This window comes from Pelophylax lessonae, assembly GCF_965119305.1.
Source record: "Pelophylax lessonae genome assembly, chromosome: 5".
NCBI classification, from domain to species: Eukaryota; Metazoa; Chordata; class Amphibia; order Anura; family Ranidae; genus Pelophylax; species Pelophylax lessonae.
Window position 1 is genome coordinate 448,995,216 of NC_138772.1, and position 22,343 is coordinate 449,017,558.

Here is a 22,343-nt window from a genome sequence, read left to right on the forward strand (position 1 = left end):
TGGACATAGAAGAGGTTTGTGCACCCTGGTCTCAGACCCTGTATTGCAGGGGAAAGACATTGAAGAAGTACCTGTGTCACCCTCTGCGGTCTGTGTGCAAAATAAACTAGTCAGCTACAGGTATGTGATAAAAACAGGTAATGCCTTATTGCTTTGTGGGAACTGTCCATCTGGGGTTAGGACTCTCTTCCTTGTCTGATGCTCAGACTTGTGCAGAATGCCCTTCTGGTGCTTTTCCCTGTTTTGGATCCACTCAGGCGAATATTCTTTGCTGTGCTCACAAGACTCTTGTCCCTTGTTCCATAGAAGTCCTTCCTTATTGGATCCCGGAAGTCAGGAACATTCTTAGCCCCGTGACTCTGAAGTCAAAGATAAGCAGGAATATTTTCCAGCAGGATCCATCTTGGGGCTTGCCTGAGAGGTGCCTTTTGCCTACTGGTGAGAGTATCTAGCTTGATCCTCAGCTCCCTCAGGATCCCTGCAATCTATCTCACCAGGTTATGATGAACTTTCTAACTTCCCTCTCCTGCCTTTTCTTGTTTGGGTGCTGCCAATGTACTTTATCCCTTTAAACATTCTGACTTTGTTGGATTCAATCCTCGGTTCTCTAGGCAGACTGATGCCTGTGCAGGTTGTTGTTGTTTTTAGTCAGGGTTCTTCCTTGGCAAACCTCACATGGGCAAGGCAGTTGTCTGCTTCAACAACCTCTCTAGGCACAGAGTTCCTTGTTTCTTAAAGGGGGACTTCACCTACCTTTTTAATTTTTCCACAAATGCACCTTTACAAATGTTTAGTAATGGAAATCAACAAGTAGCTGATGATAGAGAATTGCAGGCTTTTTATTCTTTGTATTCCTTATTTTTCTTTTCCTGCGCATTCTTGTGGCCATTTTTGACTAAGGGCAGATCAATCCATTGCCCTTTACTTCCTGGAATTCTCGGTCTGCCTCCTGGAACATGTGCCCGTGCACGTTATCTGAAGTGAAAGGCACTGGTGATGTAGCTCTCCAGAATGCATCTGTGGGGCCAGAGCTACATCAACAGTGCCTCACACAACCATGAAGTTTAAAAACAATAATTGTAAGGAAAAGAAAATAAAGAAGGTAAGATGTTTTCATATCAGCAAAATTAGAAATATCCACTTTTATAATGTCGTAAGGTGAGTAAAAGGCTTAGAGCCTTCCTACTGGTTGGACTTTATTTTAGAAGAAGGTGGCTCCTGGCCTGTTTGTTTATTTACCCCTTAGTTGGCCTGCTTTTGGGCGTCCTAACAGATGACTTCCTGTGCCCTCAAAGGGCAAAATAGAAATAGAGATTTCCCAAGTCATCCTCCAGGACGGTCATATGAGAGATAGGCTCCTCCTCCTACAGGAAACTCAAGCACAGATATGTCTAAAATGGCCGCCCACCGGCTGCCCCTCAGTTCTTGTGTTTCCTGTCCTGCAGGCATGAGCTGAAGATGACATTCATCCCCTGTTTGTTATTTTACTACGCTGTCCAAGGCAGGCGTCCCTGGACACCCCCTTCCTCGACCTGTATCCTGCTGGTGAAGGCACCAACGTCAGTTTTTTTGGGGGTGAGGAAGGTGGGATTCCCAGGGGTGAGACCTGTAGTTCAGGACTCCCCCTCTCTTAGCCTTGATTCCCAGTTTGCCTGGTCTTGCACCAGGTTGTGTTTTGATGGCAGCAGGGGGAGGGCTTGTACCTTCTAAAGGCATGTTTTATTTCACTTACCTCTGCTGAGACCAGTCTAGGTAAATGAAGAGCCTAGCGGGGTTTTTTTTTCTTCCAGCCAGCCGGAGGTCCTGGTGAGGCTGCCCGCCACCCCTTTCGTTAAGGCTCGCACGCCGGGCCCCCAGAGGCTGGGGGTTTCCGTATATGTAGCACGCCAACCAGCCATGCCGTGGCACGGTGAAAGTGACGCTCTGAAGATAGCTCCGCGGCTGGAAGTAGGGCGGCGGCCATCTTGAGTCAGGGAATGAGCGGGAGATAGCGGTTCGGCGACTCTCCGTCTATCCCCTCCCCCCAATACTGTAAAATCCTCTCTTTGTCCATTGAGGGACACATGTTAATGATAATGTGGTTGGTCCTGTTTGCTATAAACTGAGGCATGCAAGTAGCAAGAGGGGTTATCCTTGGTTTGGTTTGCAGATTTTTACTTTGTTTGCCGTGTCCATTTCTTCTGTAGGCAACTGTATAACCCAATAGTAGATAACTACCTATGTCCCACAATGAACTCCAAGAAAACAAGTGAATCAAAAATCCTGTTTTTGCCTTTATTTGTTAGTCCAGAAGTGTCAACACGCCATGCTTCAAAACTTGTGACTTGTGTTTTGAGAATTATCATGGGAACATGATGTGTCAAACTATGAACTTTATGCCACAGATTAAACAACTGTATATGGTTTTGTGTATTTTTATGACTGTGATTTATTTATTTTTTTATTTGTTTTGTAAATTACTGGTTGTTATTCACACATGATATTTCACAGTTAAGACTTTAAAGAGATAGCGGAACACATTTATTTGATTCATATGTTTTGCATTGTTGGTGTTCAAACAATAGTGAGTGCTGGTGTCTTACATTTACTTTTATACTAAGCACTTTTGAGATTGTAATGAGTGTTAGACGGAAACTACACTTAGAATTAGAACCTCTGTATGCCCTATTGAGCTGGACCATTATGCTCTGTGCATCATTGCCACATGTGCATTACGGAAGAGGCTCCATGCACGATGTATGACTTTTTATTCTGAAAGTGTGGTTACTCCTTATAGAAGGCAACATTTGTCACATTACTTTGTCTCCAGGAAAATAAATTGGGGAAACAAATTTTAATCTAGAAACAAACCATCTAGAATTTAATTGTATCCTACGTGTTTCATGTATTCTTCTAACATTAAGCTTTAAGTGTATAAATATAATTATAATTTTATAGTGTGGAGATGAGAGACAAAGATTCTTCCAGTGAATGTGAATACATGCATCAACAGAAGGACAGTGCTGATTTACAAGAGTAAGTTTGTTCTTTTTTCTTTTATGCCTATTTGATATGTTGAGAGAGAAACAGACGGTATCTTAGGTACCTTAGGAGTTCCTTAAAAGCAAAGCTGTCACTTTTATTAGGCCTCATGCACACCTCAGCTCAATGAAGCTCCTCCTACAGGCGTTTTAGCTGTTTTGAGCTTTTACTTTTCACTGCCTGGTAACTCCCCTCCATGTTAGCCTATGTGTCTATAATGTGCACATTATAGACATTTTCAGGAGTTTACACCAATACAGTGCCCTAAAAAGTGTTCATACCCCTTGAAACTTTCCAAATTTTGTCATGATACAAAAAAAATGTAAATGTATTTTCTTGGGATTTTATGTGATAGACCAACACAAATGGGCACATAATTGTAAAATGGAAGGAAGATGATAAATGGGTTTTAAAATGTTTTCCTAATATCTGAAAAGTGTGACGTGCATTTGTATTCAGCCCCCTTTTACTCTGATACCCCTAACTAAAATCTAGTGGAACCAATTGCCTTCAGAAGTCACCTAATTAGTAAATGTCTGTGTTAATTGAATCTCAGTATAAATACAGCTGTTCTGTGAAGCCCTTGATTTGTTAGAGATCTTTAGTGAACATACAGCATCATGAAGGCCAAGGAACACACCTGGCAGGTCAGGGATAACGTTGTGGAGAAGTTTAAAGCAGGGTTAGGTTATAAAAAAAATATCCCAAGCTTTGAACATCACATGGAGCACTGTTCAATCCGTCTGAAAATGTAAAGAATATGGCACAACTGCATACCAGTTGGAACACCGCAAACGTGTGGAAGAAGGTGCTCTGGTCAGATGAGACCAAAATTGAATCTTTTTTGGCCTAAAAGCAAAACGCTACGTGTGGCGGACAAACTGATACTACACATCACCCTTTTCTTCAGCAGGGACAGAGAAGCTGGTCAGAGTTGATGGGAAGATGGATGGAGCAAAATAAAGGGCAATTTTAGAAAAAAAAAAACTGTTAGAGTCTGCAAAAGACTTGAGTGTGGGGCGGAGGTTCACCTTCCAGCAGGATAACAACCCTTAACATTCAGCCAGGGCTACAGTGGATTAGTTTAGATCAAAGCATATTAATTTGTTAGAATGGGCCAGTCAAAGTCCAGACCTAAATCCAATTGAGAATCTGTGGCAAGACTTGAAAATCGCTGTTCACAGATGCTCTCCATCCATTCTGACAGAGCTTGAGCTATTTTGCAAATAAGAATGGGCAAAAATTTCACTCCCTAGATGTGCAAAGCTGGTAGAGACATCCCAAAAAGACTTGCAGCTGCAATTGCCGCAAAAGGTAGTTCTACAAAGTATTGATTTAGGGGAGCTCAATACAAATGCATGCCACACTTTTCAGATATTTATTTGTAGCAAAATGTTGAAAACCATTTATCATTTTCCTTCCGCTTTACAATTCTGTGCCACTTTGTGTTGGTCTATCACATAAATAATATTTACATTTTTGGCTGTAACATTACAAAATGTGGAATATTTTAAGGGGTATGAATACTTTTTCAAGGCACTGTATGAGTTTACAGACAATAAACTCAAAGGAAATATTTGGAGATCCGTTTAGGAGATATTCTGGTGAGCTGCAGCCAATGATTTCACCGGCGCACAACGACATACCCATGCCATTCCTTCAGAGCTGTGTGCCATGCCCCAGACTCCCGGGCGCATGCATGGGAGTGACGTCATTGCAGATCTGCCATTCAAGCTGCGGCAGCCCGAGAACCCAGAAGGAAGACCGGGTGAAGATGGAAGCCTCTGCAGCGGTGTCAGTGCTGGAGGGTTTCATTTCAAGGCAAGTCTCTCAGAATGTACTAGTATGTGGTACATACTAGCAAACTATCACATTATGATATTGCCTTGCAGGAGGAAGATTTTATTTATTTTTTCTTCTGTTACTAGAGTTTATTAAATGTAAAATACAAAGTACAGCGCCAACAAACACAATTGCTGGGAATTTCAGTCTGATGGAAAGTCCAACAAATGCAGGTGATAAAAATCCAAGATGGAAGATTAAGGTCCAACACCAGAGAAGATCAATATAGCTGGAAAAATGAACTCCGCGTGCACCGGATAGAAGGGGTGTCTGCTTACCGGAACCTCATGACCCCCGGTTAGGGTGGGTCAAATGAGCGTGTAGTGAAGATATCAATGGGGTCCTCTGGGATAAAGGAACCAGTCCAGTGGAATCACTCCACAACAGGCAGGTCTCCAATACTCAGACAACACAGTGCAGCAGGTGACAACTTTGATAGACCATATCGTAGTGAGGAGACATTGGTGGAAGTGGTAGAAGAGGAGGTATATGGTCTATCAAAGTTGTCACCTGCTGCACTGTGTTGTCTGAGTATTGGAGACCTGCCTGTTTTGGAGTGATTCCACTGGACTGGTTCCTTTATTTTCAGTCCATCAGACTGAAATTTACAACAATTGTGTTTATTTATGTTGGCACTGTACTTAGTATTTTACATTTTTTTATCTGAATTTATGTACTGGCAGCCTTCGTCATTTTATAATTTATTGTATCCTGGATGTGACCAAGTGCGGCTAGTTTATTTAATAATACTAGAGTTTATTACCACTTTAAAATTTGGAATTTTCTTTTACTTTCACTTTTGTTATTAACGCTTACCAGGTCAAATAGAGAGGGTGGATCTCCCTAACTGAGACTAAAGAAAAAAAGTTTTTTATCTTTAGGTACTCTTTATGTACTAACATTTTGTAAATAGGTTTACTTTTTCCTTTTTAATTAGTTATGAAGTAGAGGCTGATAAACCAATGGAAGAAGAGTTGCAGACAGCAGATAAATCAACGGAGAGGTAAGAAACACATATACTTGTTTTTCTTTGGGGGGGGGGGGGGGGGGGTAGCGCTGCTGCCAATGTATTCCAGTACATATGTAACTTTTAGCTTTGATTTGTTACAGGCCTCAACGACAATTATTTTCCTTAGGACTACGTACACCATGGCATCCAGATAAACCAGTCCTTACCAGGCGGATTTTGCAAAAGCCCAATATAAGTAAGTAAAGGTCATCATACAAGTTTAAAGTGAACCTGTACATTTTAAACTTTTAAAGGTAAAAGAACAAACAGCAGAAGGTGCGTGTTCCATTTTTAGGGTTCATGGACACAGACATTTATAGGCATTATACAACATTGTAAATTTCCTGCACCTGGGGAGTGGCAAGTGCCGCGTACCGCGTACAGCCTACCATAAAAGTGAATGGCTTTACAAGGCTGTACACTTGTATACGCTAATGTCATTCACCAAATCATATGCTGTTTCTCCAATAAAAGAAGGAAACGGTTTCTTTTTTAATTGAGGCTGTGCAGGCCACTTTAAACTTAGATAATTCCACTGTTCTTTCATCCTCTAGTCTACAGTGTCTGGGCTTGGTTCTCATAAACCTAAGGCAGGCCATACACAGTTAGAATTTCAGCCGAGATTCGAACCGTGCATGGGCAGGCTGAATGTACTAAGTTGATAGATCAATCAATGTGGGTACAACCAGCATGCAGGGTTTTACCTGTGATTAAAAGTGATCACTGTCTTCTCTGCTACCATTCTGACTTTGAGTAATATCTTGTTCCTCTTTGAGATCGTTGATCACAAGGATAGCAAAGGGGCCTCTTCAGCTTGCCCTCCAGGGTCGGTTTTTGACTTTTCCATTAAGGGCACTGCACTGCCTAAGGAGGGTGAGTGGGGGGGATGGGTAAGAGAGAGGCTGAAGGTGAGGAGCCTTCTGCTTCCACAGAATCAGGCTTAGAGGATTCATTCTCTACTGAGATTTCCTAAATGAAATTGGTATGGTGTGTTCCTGCCTTGTCTTAGAGCAACCTGGGTCAGACCACCACTAAGATCACTAGCTTGATCTTCCTGAAACTGCCCAAACTGCTTAATACCTTCCCTGCCCACTCACTTATACAGCCTGTGTTATATAGTGACTAACCTCATCCTGAAAAGACTTTCACACACCCCCAAAAGAATCGGCTCAGCAATATCTTTTTGAAAAGGAGGCCTAAAAAATGGTTTGTCTCTTTTGTGGACACAGCCATCTCTTACCTTACCAGTCCATGTTGAACATAGTCCTGTTATAATGACCCAGAGGACAAGAGGCTAGAAGCCCTCTTTAAGGCCTTGTTTGCTCTCGCTGGTCCCGCCATGCAACCTGCTGTTGCATCCATAGCAATCTGCTAGACGCTAGTTGTCAGAATTAAATGCATGGCCCTTGACCCTGGATCCATTATACAGGATGTTTCTGTCCATCACATTCTTTAACTTGCCTGTGGCCTTATGCTTCTGCACCTCATCAGTGCTGTTTATTATGTGCATGCACCACTACCAGTCTGTTGCCCTTCCCTTTGGCCAATTCACAGCAGTCCAAGCCTTTACCAAGGTGCTCGTGCTGGTCTTCATTCCCTTTTCATCTGCTAAATATATCATTAAATGTGTTTTTGTTAAACTGGGTAAACAAATACCTGTTGATCCTGCCAGAAATTGTGTGAGCTGACAAATATCTGTGCTCTTTACCTATGCTGTACTATTATCAGTTGTTCCCAGATGTTTCTGTGGACTCCAAATCCTCACCCCAATCTATAGTGAACAGAGGAGGAGGTGTTCCACAGCCCCACTCTAGGGTGACAACACTGATTCTCTCTAGATAGAGGGGGGCTGAAAAATGGAACACGCACTGTCACCACATCTTAAGACTGGTAGGCTGCAAAATATTACATTGAGCCCCGGTTCACACTTGTGCGTGTGCGGGGTTCGCATGTAATGTCGGAGCGCACTGCTCCTTCATTACATGTGATCGGCTGTGCGGTGCGAGTTTAGCCATACACTTTGTATGGCTAAATTCGCACCCGCAGCAAACTCGCACAGGACCCTTTTTGGCAGCCGCATCAGGATCGGATCGCACAGCGGTTCACACTTGTGCGATCCGATCCTGTGCGAACTGCAAGATCGCACTGCGATATGCGATCAAACTGGGGGTGTCGTTAAGATTACATTGACACCCCCTGCGTATCGCATATGGCAGTGTGAACTGCCGGGGGTGCGTGTGCGATGCGGGAACAGGCTGCGGACTCGCAGCCTTCCCGCATCGCATAAGTGTGAACCGGACCTTATATTTTTGGGTTTGGATGCACTTTAATGTTCGAATATGTTTATGTACACAGAAAAAGAAAATATTGACAATCAAGAAAACATATTGTCCACAAGGCATGAAAAAACTTCTGCTTCTGGGACAAACAGGAAAAAACAGGTAATCTTTACAAGTGGTATTTTTTTTTTCATATATATCCGGTAAGACACTTGATTGCATGAATTACATTGTAGTAGTTTTGTTTTTTGGGGGGGTTTTCTTTGTTTCGTTTTTTTTTTCAAAATGTTAAAACCTTCTAAATTGTGGTATGAATTACCTTGGGAAATTATCTTTGCTTTCTGCATGTTCCATTGTGTGGTATCCTGGCAACTGTATCCCAAATTGAATTTGTTCATTTGTGAACTCCCCTGTTCTGAAGTTCTACAAGTGAAAGAGACTCAAGACTGTAATAGCAGTTAATGGACTAGAAGTCAGTGAAGACTGTAAGGTTGTCTCATAAGGATTATGAATGCCATTGAGCACAGCACCATAAACACCTGCCTATTCACAGCTTTTATGTGCTCAGCTTGATATAAAGTAATACTCACTCATAGCACTTCTTGGTGTGATTTGATCAAGCTGTGCATCTTGTCAGTCACATAGGCTGTACACTAGGTGGCGCCATTACATTATAACATTCTTTATCCTTATGTTTCATTGCTGTTTTGTGCTCCTATTGTTTTAAGACGTACACACCTTGTAAATATTTCTTGTTTTTTCAAACTCAACAGCTACAGAAAGCTAACACTGCACATTCCTACAATCATATGCAAACCTTCCCTCACAATTCATGACCAGGCCATTTTTTGGGATACAGCACTGTGTTACTTTAACTGACAATTGCGCGGTCGTGCAAAACTGTACCCAAATACAATTTGTCATTTTCTTTCCCCCACAAAATAGAGCTTTCTTTCCATGGTATTTGATCACCACTGCATTTTTTATTTTTTGCGCTAGAAGCTTGAAAAAAAATAAAAGATTTTTTTTTTTACTTTCTGCTATAAAACGCATCCAATCATATCCCAATAAGTGTATGTTTATTGGTTAACGTGAACGTGATAGCATCTACAAACTATGGAGTTTGTTTTTTTTTTTATATACTAGTAATGGCGGTGATCAGCAACCCTTTAGCAGGAGTACGATATTGCGGCAGACTATCAGACACTTTTAACACTTTACGGGAACCAGTGACCCTAATACAATGATCAGTGCTAAAAATGTGCACTGTCACTGTACTAATGACATTGGCTGGGAAGGGGTTAAGCATTTAGTCTGATCAAAGGGTTAACTGTGTGCATAGCCAGTGTTTTTGCACAGTGTGCTGCTTTCACTAGGGGAAGAGATGGATTCTTGTCCCTGCTTTGAAGTAAGACCGGATCGTTCCCCCCCCCCGTCAGAACTGAGAGGTGTGCCTTGTTTACATAGGCATAACTCCGTTCTCTGTATATTGCCGATGATGCGCGGGTGCTGGAAGACATCAAGTGCCTGGCACCGCAAATTAGCTTCTGCTGTGAATTATCAGAGCCTGCGCGCCCCCTGCAGGCCAAAGTGCAGAATCACGTCTATATACAGGATTCTGCACAGGAGAGCTGCCCTGTAGTAGTAAAGCTGCTATGGGGTGGACGTTAAGTGGTTAAGATCCTAGAACTCATTTTGTGGAGTTTACTGTTGGCTAAATCTTTATGGCTGTCTGTCCTTCTTTTTAGTCTTTCTTTTTTTTTGGCAGACTTAAATCTTGTCCTGTGGAAGAGCAGGCCAGAGTGTTTCATTGCTTTACTCTCCCTCCTCCTTACCCAGGGTTTTGTTTTCTCTGGTTCCAGCAGCCAAATAGAGCAGTGCAGTAGCAAGCAAAAGGTGTATACATGCTGCTAAGAAAATGAAAATTTAACAACCCTTTTGCAGTGCATGGAGAAAAAAAACTTTAAGCAAAGTTGTAATGTACCCTGAAACACATTAGCAATATGCGAATATATTTCAAATGTCACCTTGAATTTCACGTTCAACTCTTTTATACAGTATATTACCCTTCGTATTTTATTTTGTCTTTCTCTCCTTCTTCATCTCCAATTACTTTTGTTCTTAAAGGAATAGTATGGAAAAATACCCAGTATCCCAATTCCTTTATAATTGGATGACACTGAAAAAGAACCTTTCAGCAGTGGTCAAAAATGTTTCATATTCAAAACATTCCAGCTCCCATTACTACCTTTTCCTACTTGTAAAATGCCTCCATTCACAATTCTTCTCTCAGTATCTGACCAAAGCTGAGGATCTGGGGATTGCTCTGCAGATATGACAATGTCTAGCTTGACACCTCTATGGAGACCCTGGCCTATGCCAAAAATACTACATTCCATATACATAGTTCCATACATCAAGTAAATACAATAACACTTCTGTGCTAAATGTCACCAGTCCTTTTATGGAAGCTCTCTCTAGATTCCAGGCATCTCTGCATGTAACCAAGGTCATAGTCTTCTAAAATCCACTTGGCCTTGCTGCCTACCTCAGGCTGGGGGATCCTTAAGCACTGTGCATGAAAAACAAAGAAGGTGGGGGGGGGGGGGGGTGCACCCTTTATTTAGGAATAAAAAGTCAGGTACTCAAACAGCAATGTTCATTTTGACATCAGATTTCGATTTAGTTTTAGTCATAGTCTTTTGACTAAAATGTCATTTTAGTTTTAGTTGTATTTGAGTCACCTGAATTGTTTTTTAGTCATATTTTAGTAGACTAAAATCTCCAGAACATTTTAATTGTTTAAAATCAAATGTGTTTCGGTAAATTGTAATGCATTATTTTTATATATTTTTTTTTTTTAAATCATTTTTATTGTGTTTTTAAGGTTAGAAAACAGTACAAATGTCAAAATTACAATAGCAAGAATAATAATGTTCAACTGAGAACAAATAGGGGCACAGTAAGTGTAAAAAGGGAAAAATATACATCTTGTGCTTTGAGTAACATGTTTGTAATGTATTATTTAAGCATTTCTGTAGAATTTCCAAACTCTCACCTTATACTTCTGGAGTAAAATCTAATAACATGGTATTTATGGTATTACGATTTGAACATGCACTACAGACACAGATTTAGCTGTTGTCATATACAGTATGGCATCTTTATAATTGAAGCCAAGTTTCATAAGCAACCAGAAATATTGCTTATTGGCAAACGGAAGTATAACTTTAAAATATAAAAACAAAAAAAAACAAAAAAGTTCACTATTTGCTGTATTGCCATTACACATATTACCTGAATATATTACCAACAATAATTATTAAGAAAAAAAAGAAAAGCACTTTTTTTCTTTTCTTTCAGCAGCTTTGTAGATGCCCCCTACTTATTTTTATGTAATACATGTTTGACCATTTGCCCTCCAGAAGATTTACCCCCCTTCATGACCAGGCCATTTTTGCTTTTTGGCACTGCCTTACTTTAACTGACAATCGCACAGTCATGCAACACTACACAAATTATATTTATATAATTTTCCCCAAAATAAAGCTTTCTTTTGGTGGTATTTGATCAGCACTGGGTTTTTTATATGAGCGCTATAAACTAAAAATTTTGAAACAAAAAAAAATTTTTTTTTGCTTTCTGCTATAAAACATTTCCAAGAAAAATTTTCAAATCAAATTTATTCATGAATTTAGGCAATATGCATATATTGATTGACTTGAATGTTATAGAGTCTACAAACTATAGCATAAATACTTGAATTTTGGAATTTTTTTTATTTTTTAAATACTAGTAATGGTGGTGATCAGCGACTTTAGCAGGACTGTGATAGTATGGTGGGCAGGCTGACACTTTGTGGGAACCAGTGACACTAATACAGTGATCAGTGCTGAAAATATGTAATGTTACTGTTATAATGACACTGACTGGGAAAGGGTTAACAGCTAGGGCAATCAAAGGGTTAAAAATGTGCCTAAAAGTGCTTGGTGTGTTTACTGTGAAGTGTTTTTACTAAGGGAAAAACCTACACATCTCCGCTGACAGGACAGAGCGCTGTGTTATTTAATGTACATTGACAAAGCTCTGTCCTGTCTTCCTCCTCCCCGATCAACGAGTGCTGATGGTCAATCATTTGCAGGCACTCACTGATCGGCTTATGCTGTGACTAATCACAACACAGCCGGTGCAGGTCCCCTACCCGGAAGTGCTGGATCACATACTAGATATGTGATCCAGCACAGGAGAGCTGCTTTGCCGCCATGCTCCTACATGAAGCAACCAGCAAGAGGTTACATTTTAAATGTGCTATTATCATAGGCTAGCGATGGAATTGTGTTTCCGATTTAGAAAATAAAAGGTGCTTAAGTGCTGGGAAATCTGTGCAAAATCATGCTGACACTGTGTTATGAAAACCGGTGAATATCCTCTCCCCCAGGATGTTCCACTTACCAGACAAAATGGTAACCGGAAATGACGTCACAGCAAGCGTATGACCGGAAATTGCATCAACGCGTTTCGCCCTCCTCCAGGGCGTTATCACAGACGTATAATGCTTTTCTCTTATCAAATGTGAGTGACCCATTTTATGCTCTTCTGAATAAGCGTTTATCATATCAGTATTACACTATTGTGAGCCTTTCCTTCCCTATATGGTCCCTATATCCTGCTGAGTATACTTATTGGAGGTCCATTTGCAGCTCTGACCAGTCTAGATATTGCCTGGATTCCTTACTGGACTAAGCTTGTGTGACCCTTACACAGTATTGACTAGGGGTCCATTTTGTCCGGTAAGTGGAACATCCTGGGGGAGAGGATATTCACCGGTTTTCACAACACAGTGTCAGCATGATTTTGCACAGATTTCCCAGCACTTAAGCACCTTTTATGAACTATCCTTCACTGGCTACTTGCTGAAGCACTTTGGGACTTATATGCTATGTTTTGAAGGACTTTTTTTCATAACTATATTGATTCTTATTTATTGATATTAACTGCACAGGGTGTATTGAACATTTGTCTCATATTTTTATATATTTATGAATTGTTGGTGATTTATTTTACACTGCTTTTATGCCAATCACAACCATTTTGCGCTGTTTTTTTGCACTGACACTTTGAAGAATCTATATTGATTTTTGCACAGCAGCAGTTTGAGTTGTTTCACGTACCACCATAGCGCAGCATTAATTTACTTTACTTTATTTTCCGATTTAGAAAAGCCCAGCAGAGGGCACCAAAAAGATAGTGTAAATGGGTGTAAGCCTGCGTCTCTCAGCCAATACAGCTTGGCGATAGTCAGGGGGCTGGGGCTTTAACAGACAGGCAGAGCTCCAAGGAAAACGAAAGTTCAGGTGGGTATCAGCCCCCCCTCACATTTTTGTTCCGTTTTCGTTCACTGACGAAAATTGGGTTTGATTTTCCTCATAGTTTTTGTCAATTGACGTAACTCAATTTTATTTTAGTTTAGTTTTCGTCACTGACAAGCTGCAGCTGATGAAAATATTTTCATCAACAAAATAACTCTGCAATACAGAGCATCAAGCCCATCACAAATTTCCAACAGATCAACCAGAACTGGTAGTGCACCTCCAGATGGACCGAGAGGATGTCCTAGAGTTTTGCAGATGCTAACACGTTTTGAGAGTGCCCCTGCTTCATCAGTGCCCCTGCTTGATCAGAACTAAGCTGAACATGTGTAAGATGTAGAGATGGGCTGAACATCCCCCAGTTCGGTTCACACCAGAACTCCCGAACAGAGAAAAAGTTCTGACTCGAACAGCGAACCCTATTAACCACTTGCCTACTGTGCACTTAAACACCCTTCCCATCCAGGCCAATTTTCAGCTTTCAGCGCTCGCACACTTTGAATGATAATTGCGCGGTCATGCTACACTGTACCCATATGACATTTTTATCATTTTTTTCACACAAATAGAGCTTTCTTTTGGTGGTATGTAATCACCTCTGGGTTTTTTATTTTTTACAAAAAAAAAAAAGAAAAAAGACAGAAATTTTTGAAAAAAAAAAAAGTTTTTCTTATATTCTGCGAGTAAATTTTGAAAATAAATTTTTCTCCCTCACTGATGTGCGCTGATGAGGCGGCACTGATGGGCACTGATAGGCTGCACTGATGGGCACTGATGAGGTGGCACTTATGGGCACTGATGAGGTGGCACTGATATGCCGCACTGATGAGCACTGATAGGCGGCACTGATAGGCGGCACTGATGAGCACTGATAGGCGGCACTGAGAGGTGGCACTGAGAAGTGGCACTGCTGGGCACTGAGAGGCGGCACTGACGGGCAGCACTGATGGGCACTGATAGGTGGCACTGATGGGCACTGGCGGATGGCACTGATGGACACTGACGGGTGGCACTGATGAGCACTGATGGGCGGCACTGATGGGCAGCACCATCAGTGCCCACACTCAGTGCCCATAGTGCTGCCAGCCAGTGCTCATCAGTGCCTAGATGAGCAGGCACTGATGGGCACTGACTGGCAGCACTATGGGCACTGATGGCGGGCACTGTGGGCACTGATGGGGGGCAATGTGTGTGGTTTTTTTACCTTTAGTAATCAGGGCACTGATGATCAGTGCCCTGATTACATTTCTCTGTGTCCCCAGCGGCTGTCGGCTCCCCCTCCTTCCTCACACTGCAGTGTCTGTGTGAGGAAGGAGCGCCGGCGATGAGAGATGATCTCATATGTTTACATATGAGATCATCTCTCATTGGACGGCTTGATCACATGGTGAATGGCCGCTGTGATTGGCCATTCACCACGATCTGTGATCGGCCGTGTCCAAGGGACACGGCCGACACAGATTCTCCCCGATGCACGCTCGCGGGAGCGCGCGGGGAGAGTCTTTCTGGGAGGCCGTTTAAAAAATGAAAATTCTTAAGTCCGCGCTGCAGCCGTATATAGGCTGTAGCGCGGATGGGAGGGAGTTAAAGTCTATGGGAGCTGAACATGAAAAATTAAAAGTCCCCAGTTTGAAGGCTTATATGCAAGTAATTGCCCATAAAAAGGGTATGTAGGTCTAGGTACTGCCCTGGGGGACATGTATCAATGCAAAAACATTTTTAAAAAAAGATTGTTTTTACAGGAGCAGTGATTTTGATGCTTAAAGTGCAACAATAAAAAGGAAAAATTCCTTTAAATATAGTACCTGGGGCGTCCCCTTAATCTGCCTGTAAAGTGGCACATCTGTAGCATGTATAGAACATGACATTTCTAAAGAAAAAATAAATAAATAAAATTACATTATATTGTCGGCAATAAAAAAATGTTTAAAAAAAACGGCATGGGGTCCCCCGTCAGTCCATGCCAGGCCCTTTTCAGAGCACGCAGGAAAAGGGGGGGGGACAAGCAAATGCACCCCCCGAACCATACCAGGCTACATGCCCTCCACATGGGGGGATGGGTGCTTTTTGGCAAGGGTCTCATCACCACAACCCTGGGCTGTTGGCAGGGGAGGTCTGTGGGCAGGGGGCTTATTGGATTCTGGAAGTTCCCTTTAACAAGCGGGCCCCCAGATCCTGCCCCCCCCCCATGGAAGACTGCGGGGTACATAGCTCCCCTACCTATTCACCAAAAAAGTGTCAAAAAGTAATAAAAACACAGAGACAGTTTTTGACAATTCCTTTACAAAAAAATAAAAACTGTGTCCTCTGATGAAAATCCATCATCAATTATGATTGCCGTTTGACAGTCCTTATAAAGGTAAGGGGCGGGGCCACCTGGCAATGACACCTGGTGGCACCGTTCCCTTGTGATGTCACTGACCCAGCACGCACTGGTCCATGAAATCACAAGGAGGAGGCACCCCTATGTGAAGTCGCAAGGTGGCTCAGCCCCCTTACCTATAAAAGAACTGCCAAACGTCAAGCCAGGCATTCGGCGGTTTTCCTTTGTTGATAGCGGAGCAATTTTTTTCTTTTTGGGGTCCAGCAGTGGTGGCGGTGTCGTGATTGATGATAGATCTACATCGGGGGACACTGTTTCTTAAAAGGGATTGTTAAAATTATTATTTTTTTTTTTTTTTACTTTTTGACACTTTTCTTGGTGAATGGTTAGGGGTACTATGCACCCCATACTCCTTCATATTGGGGAGGGATGGGATCTGGGGGGGGGGGGGGCCATGCCGTGTTGTGTTTTTGTTTTTGTTTTTTTCACTTTTTTTTATTGCTGGCACTTTGCTTTTTTCTTTATTCAGCGGTCAGCGGGGAAGTCCATTGACAGCTCAGGACTCATCGGTTGTTAGGGATGCTGCGGTTGGCTTCCCAGCTTGCTCCCTAACAATAAGCTATTTACTGTGCCCTAATTGGGCAAAGTTTTGCCCAATCAGGGCTTAGAATTCACTGTGCAGCTTGCAGGGCGTTTGGCGGAGCGAACACTCACTGAATGCCCTGTAAATTTGGGTGTTTGCTGAAATGGCAACCAGGCGCTTTTTGGGCGCAACGCTTGCTCATCCCAAACCCTTCCCTCAACTCTAGTAAGATGATTAGACCTGCTGGTAGAAATTAAAAATAAAGGATGAAATAAGGCACGACTGGGTTTTCATTTTCAAAGTTTTGTTTAACTATGGACCCCACTCTTTTTGTTGCTGAATGATGTTTCATAGACTTTATCATCACCACATGCACTCACTCTATCCCAAAAAAAAAAAAAGCCATCAATTTATTTTAATCCAAACCAAAACTTTTTACCAGTATGCAGCAAATCTGAGCCCTTCCATATGCTTTCAGAATCTCCTGACACTTGTATGATGTATATTTGTACACAAGAAACATTGAATTCACACCCATACTGCCAGCCAAAAGATCAGATTTGTGCATGCCACCCATGAAGATACTACAAAGACACTTTGTAATTTCTAGTGGCTATGGAACTGATGTCATCCACATTCTATCAAAATGCTCACAGTGACTTCCTCCTGAAAAAGTCATTGTCAATTGTTTTACAGAACCATTTGGAAATGTTATTGTACATATCATTCTGCCTAACTGTGCTTTACACTTATGGATATGAATTGTAAATTGTCTAATGAGCCTGTTGGCTTGATACAAATATTTATATGAATTATTCTCTTTTGCTGTTGTGTATGAGCTTGACCCTTTCTCAATGCAAATGATCTAAATTTCCTCATTTCAGCATAATAAAGCTGTTCATGTATAGGAATAATGGTTCAAACATTCATGACATTCTATATAGGTCCAAGAATTTTGGATCGTGTAAGTAAAAGAGGCCACTTCCATCTGTGACTAGTTTTCTAATGGCATGATAAATGGTATATTAGAAAAGAATAGCGCGCAAATGCAAAAGAAATTACTACCAAATCTGAAGAGAGTCCATAAATAAAAATGGGGGTTTGGTCCCACCATATGGCCATATCGTGCTCAAGCCCACTACTGCGTCAAAGTACCCCATTATCAGTGGGTCCTACACTATCCATGAAAAAGAGATGAATCCAGCCCTTCTAACCCTTGGAGACAACACTCCTTGCTGGGAAGAATGTGCAAATGCACTACAGGGGACTCCTCCTATATCCATTTGATGGTGGACACTGATTGAGTACAGGTGTATGTGGGGGGTGGGGAGGGCTGCTCAACCTCGATAGTCTGGTCAGACCGAATACATAATAAACAGGCAAAAAATTTGGGGGAGCATACCCATGTATTTCCAAAGCTGCTGCAGCTATGAACCAAAAGACATGTATATTAAAAAAGAATAGCGCGCAAATGCAAAAGAAATTACTACCAAATCTGAAGAGAGTCCATAAATAAAAATGGGGGTTTGGTCCCACCATATGGCCATATCGTGCTCAAGCCCACTACTGCGTCAAAGTACCCCATTATCAGTGGGTCCTACACTATCCATGAAAAAGAGATGAATCCAGCCCTTCTAACCCTTGGAGACAACACTCCTTGCTGGGAAGAATGTGCAAATGCACTACAGGGGACTCCTCCTATATCCATTTGATGGTGGACACTGATTGAGTACAGGTGTATGTGGGGGGTGGGGAGGGCTGCTCAACCTCGATAGTCTGGTCAGACCGAATACATAATAATAAATATAAAATAAAGTTTATTATGTATTCGGTCTGACCAGACTATCGAGGTTGAGCAGCCCTCCCCACCCCCCACATACACCTGTACTCAATCAGTGTCCACCATCAAATGGATATAGGAGGAGTCCCCTGTAGTGCATTTGCACATTCTTCCCAGCAAGGAATGTTGTCTCCAAGGGTTAGAAGGGCTGGATTCATCTCTTTTTCATGGATAGTGTAGGACCCACTGATAATGGGGTACTTTGACGCAGTAGTGGGCTTGAGCACGATATGGCCATATGGTGGGACCAAACCCCCATTTTTATTTATGGACTCTCTTCAGATTTGGTAGTAATTTCTTTTGCATTTGCGCGCTATTCTTTTTTAATATACATGTCTTTTGGTTCATAGCTGCAGCAGCTTTGGAAATACATGGGTATGCTCCCCCAAATTTTTTGCCTGTTTATTATGATAAATGGTAGTTACTGTTTAATTTTCTGTTTTCTAAAACCTTAGTGTTAATATTTTCTCTTCCATCGGAGTCTGTATTTTTCCAAAGGCCAAAGGTGCCCATAGACTGAAGAATGTACAGACCCAATACAGCTGCCCTCAGGGAACTTTGTACACTGGCTCATATATTAACAGTGGTAGGAAGAGGGCAACACAGGCAGAAGAATCTGTTGTCAGGAGGGACCTATAATGTCTGGAATATTTTTCCTAACTGACACCTGTCCAGTTTCAAGACAGCGAGCACCTTTTTATTTCATACTAGACATTAAGCCCGTTAAATTAACGGGCGCTAGAACGTATGTATGTATATATATATATATATATATATATGTATATATATATATGTATGTGTGTGTATGTGTATGTATGTATATATATATATATATATATATATATATATATAAAATGGAAGTGTCTCTGCATCCGTCCCTGTGTCTGTGGAAATGTGCTACTGCGCATGTGCCGCACGAACAGCCGTTGGGACGCAGAGAGACTTCGGGCGGCCGGCGCTGGGTGGGCGTGTTAGACAGGAGCGGATCCCTGCCCACTTCACTTCCTCCTCAGAAGAGCGCGGCTCCGGAGGAAGAGGCCTGACGGATGATGTCTCTAAGGCATTATCCGACATGACAGAGGCATCATCCAACAGGCCTCTTTCTCCGGAGCCGCGGGGGGGGAGCCAGCATGCACACAGTGAAAGAAGCAACAACAACAGCAGCAGAAGGTACATCATAGCGAGCAGTCTCTCCGATCTGTCCCGGCTCCTCCGATCACTTCCCCGCCATAAGTTCCAGCAAGTCACCGGAGTCCACCAAACTTCCCACACACCTGCAGTAAATCCACACTGACAGCCCCGGGATCTCACCGATCACACACCGCACTCCCAGCGCTGCACTCTGCTACGATACATGCCGACCTCATGAATATTTATAGAGGGACCGGACAGGCCCGCCCCCCCCCCCCCCCGACCAATCCGATTATCCCCCCTGGAGGGAGGCGGCAGTTGAAAATGTGGTGTGTGTGTATATATAAATGTATGTATAAATACATAAATATATATAATATATATATATATATATATATATATATACACACATGTGTGTGTGTGTGTATATGTGTATATATATATATATATATATATATATATATATATATATATATATATGTATGTATGTGTGTGTGGGTGTGTATATATATATATGTATATATATATATATATATATATATATATATATATATATATATATGCACACACACACCACATATAAATATATATATATATATATATATATATATATACACGTATTTATACATACATTTATATATACACACCACATTTTCAACTGCCGCCTCCCTCCAGGGGGGATAATCGGATCGGTCGGGGGGCGGGCCTGTCCGGTCCCTCTATAAATATTCATGAGGCCGGCTTTATTGAAGACATCACACATTATTTAAAATTTATTAATATCACATATTCTTTACTCTTAATTGATGATATCCCATATTATTTACTCTTTATTGATGACATAACACAGTGCTGACTCTGCACTGATGACATGACACCTCCCTCCAGTGATCGGAGTGTCTGGAGGGCGCCATGCTCTCTCTCTGAGGTGATGCTGAGCCGGGAGAATTCTGTGATGGATCTCCATGACAACCAGCAAACCTCGCCGCGCAGGGGGGAGCCAATGGTGCCTTTTAAAAGCGTGACGTCACTGTTCAGGCTCCTCCTCCCCGTCACCTCCCACCTCGCAGAGACGGAAGCCGGCGGGGTCCGGGCAGGTCCGGGTGCTGCTGGCGGAGGAGAGATGCGCGACTCCAAGGTGAACGTGGCCGTCCGGATCCGGCCTGTGAACCGGAGAGATGAGCCCGGGAGCGAGGGGAGAGAAGGGTCACCCCCCCCCCCCCCATCAACTGGTAGGGGATGCCCCCGCCAATACAGAGGCGGATGTTGAAAGGTGGGCGGGGATCCGCTCGTACACACGCCCAGCGCCGGCCGGTGTTCTCTGCGTCCCAATCCCAACGGCTATCCGTGGTGAACATGCGCAGTAGCGCATTTCCACGGACACAGGAACGGACGCAGAGACACAGGGCTTTTATTAATATAGATAAATAAGACCATAACTTGACTGGACAACTGTCATCCCATGTCTCCATTTAGCTTGAGTGAAATTAAAAGGACATGTTGGTACCAAAGTGGAGGATTCCTAACAGCTGTTGAGAACAGGACTGGATAAGCATATCGATCTGAATAACAAGCCAAAACTTACTGCAATGCGTATTGTCCCTCTTCAGAGCAGGATCCATGCTTGTCCTTAAAACCAGAGGCCTTAGCTTAAGCAGGGTAAAGTGACAGTCTCCTTATAGGCAACCCTCAACCCTCTTATAATCACTTCCCCAGGCAACTCTGCTAATCTGAGTGTCAGAGTTTACACAGGGATGATGATGTTGTAGTCCTCCTCGTATGACCCTGTTTGATACTAACAATTGGAAATCTCTTTAATCTTGGAAATTGTACGAAGGTAGTTTAACCATATCTTTAAATTGCTTCTAACTAAACTGTCCAATAAAAAAAGGATTGATGATAGATTTGGTCTTTTCTAAGCTGTCCTTTACTTTCACAGAAAATATCAGTGGGGTCTAATGCTGCATATTTCCCTTTGGAACTCATCAGAACTCTAAAAAAAACAATCAAGTGTTGATAAAAATGATTGTTTAATATAGATTTCTTAAATATACAATTGACGCTTGCAGATTAAATGTAATCTAGCTGTTAACTGTGTTTGTTTTCCTTGAATTTTTTTTTCTCTCTGTAGCCCTGGACATGGAAAGAAGATGATCTCTTGAAAAAGGGAGTGAAAAAATATGGTGTGGGAAACTGGCATAAAATACTTGCTAGGTATGAATTCAACAACCGCACAGGAGTTATGCTAAAGGATCGGTGGCGAACAATGAAGAAGCTGAACATGGTCGATGAAGTATGATACTGGTCAACAACTAAACATTATTCCAGTGAAATGCAGGGAGCACACAAAATTTAGGGCAGACATATAAACTGTTGTCATACTGGCAGGAACAACAGAATCCACACTCGCTTCATATGTTTGCTTTGGCAGAGAAAAGCTTTCGCACCAGTCTGATCATTCCGAATGAGGAGGGTCTTGACTTGTGATGCATGGGCTGAGAAGAGAGGCACCAATGTATAGAGGGTAATATACCATGACATGCATATACTGTATGTTGGGGAGTCTGAATTAGAAGTGTGCTCCATAAGGGACATCATTGGAAAAATCTGTTCCTTTTTTGTTTTTCAAATGCTAAATTGTGGCCCGGGTTAACTCTGTATCCCAATATAATGACCAGTGAAAAGATGTACCTTGGCAATTTTTTAACTATTTTTAAATTAGGGTGTATGGGCAGGCAGATATGGGAAAGCTTTGAACATCTTCGCATGTAGTGATGTGTAAACATTTGGCTTCCTTCTTAGCAGTGCTGTATAGTATTTACCCAAGGCACATAATAGACATTTTTATTTCCTCCGAAATTGGTCAGCAGTGTCTGTGTTGTTTCCATAAACATCCAATAAATTTACAGGATAGTCCTTATTAGCCAACTATTATCTCATGTTTAT

At 42.0% G+C, this 22,343-nt stretch overlaps 1 protein-coding gene across 1 annotated transcript in view; it reads left to right on the plus strand.

Annotated features, from left to right (window-relative positions):
• TERF1 (telomeric repeat binding factor 1) overlaps positions 1-21,906 on the plus strand; it is a 46,598-nt gene extending 24,692 nt beyond the window's left edge. Inside the window, exons 7-11 of the mRNA XM_082257290.1 lie at positions 2,938-3,015; positions 5,801-5,866; positions 5,974-6,068; positions 8,228-8,313; positions 21,529-21,906. Coding sequence (XP_082113416.1) covers positions 2,938-3,015; positions 5,801-5,866; positions 5,974-6,068; positions 8,228-8,313; positions 21,529-21,696 — 493 coding nt within the window. The 3' untranslated portion in view covers positions 21,697-21,906. The remainder of the gene's footprint in view (positions 1-2,937; positions 3,016-5,800; positions 5,867-5,973; positions 6,069-8,227; positions 8,314-21,528) is intronic.
• The last annotated feature ends 437 nt before the right edge of the window (positions 21,907-22,343 follow it).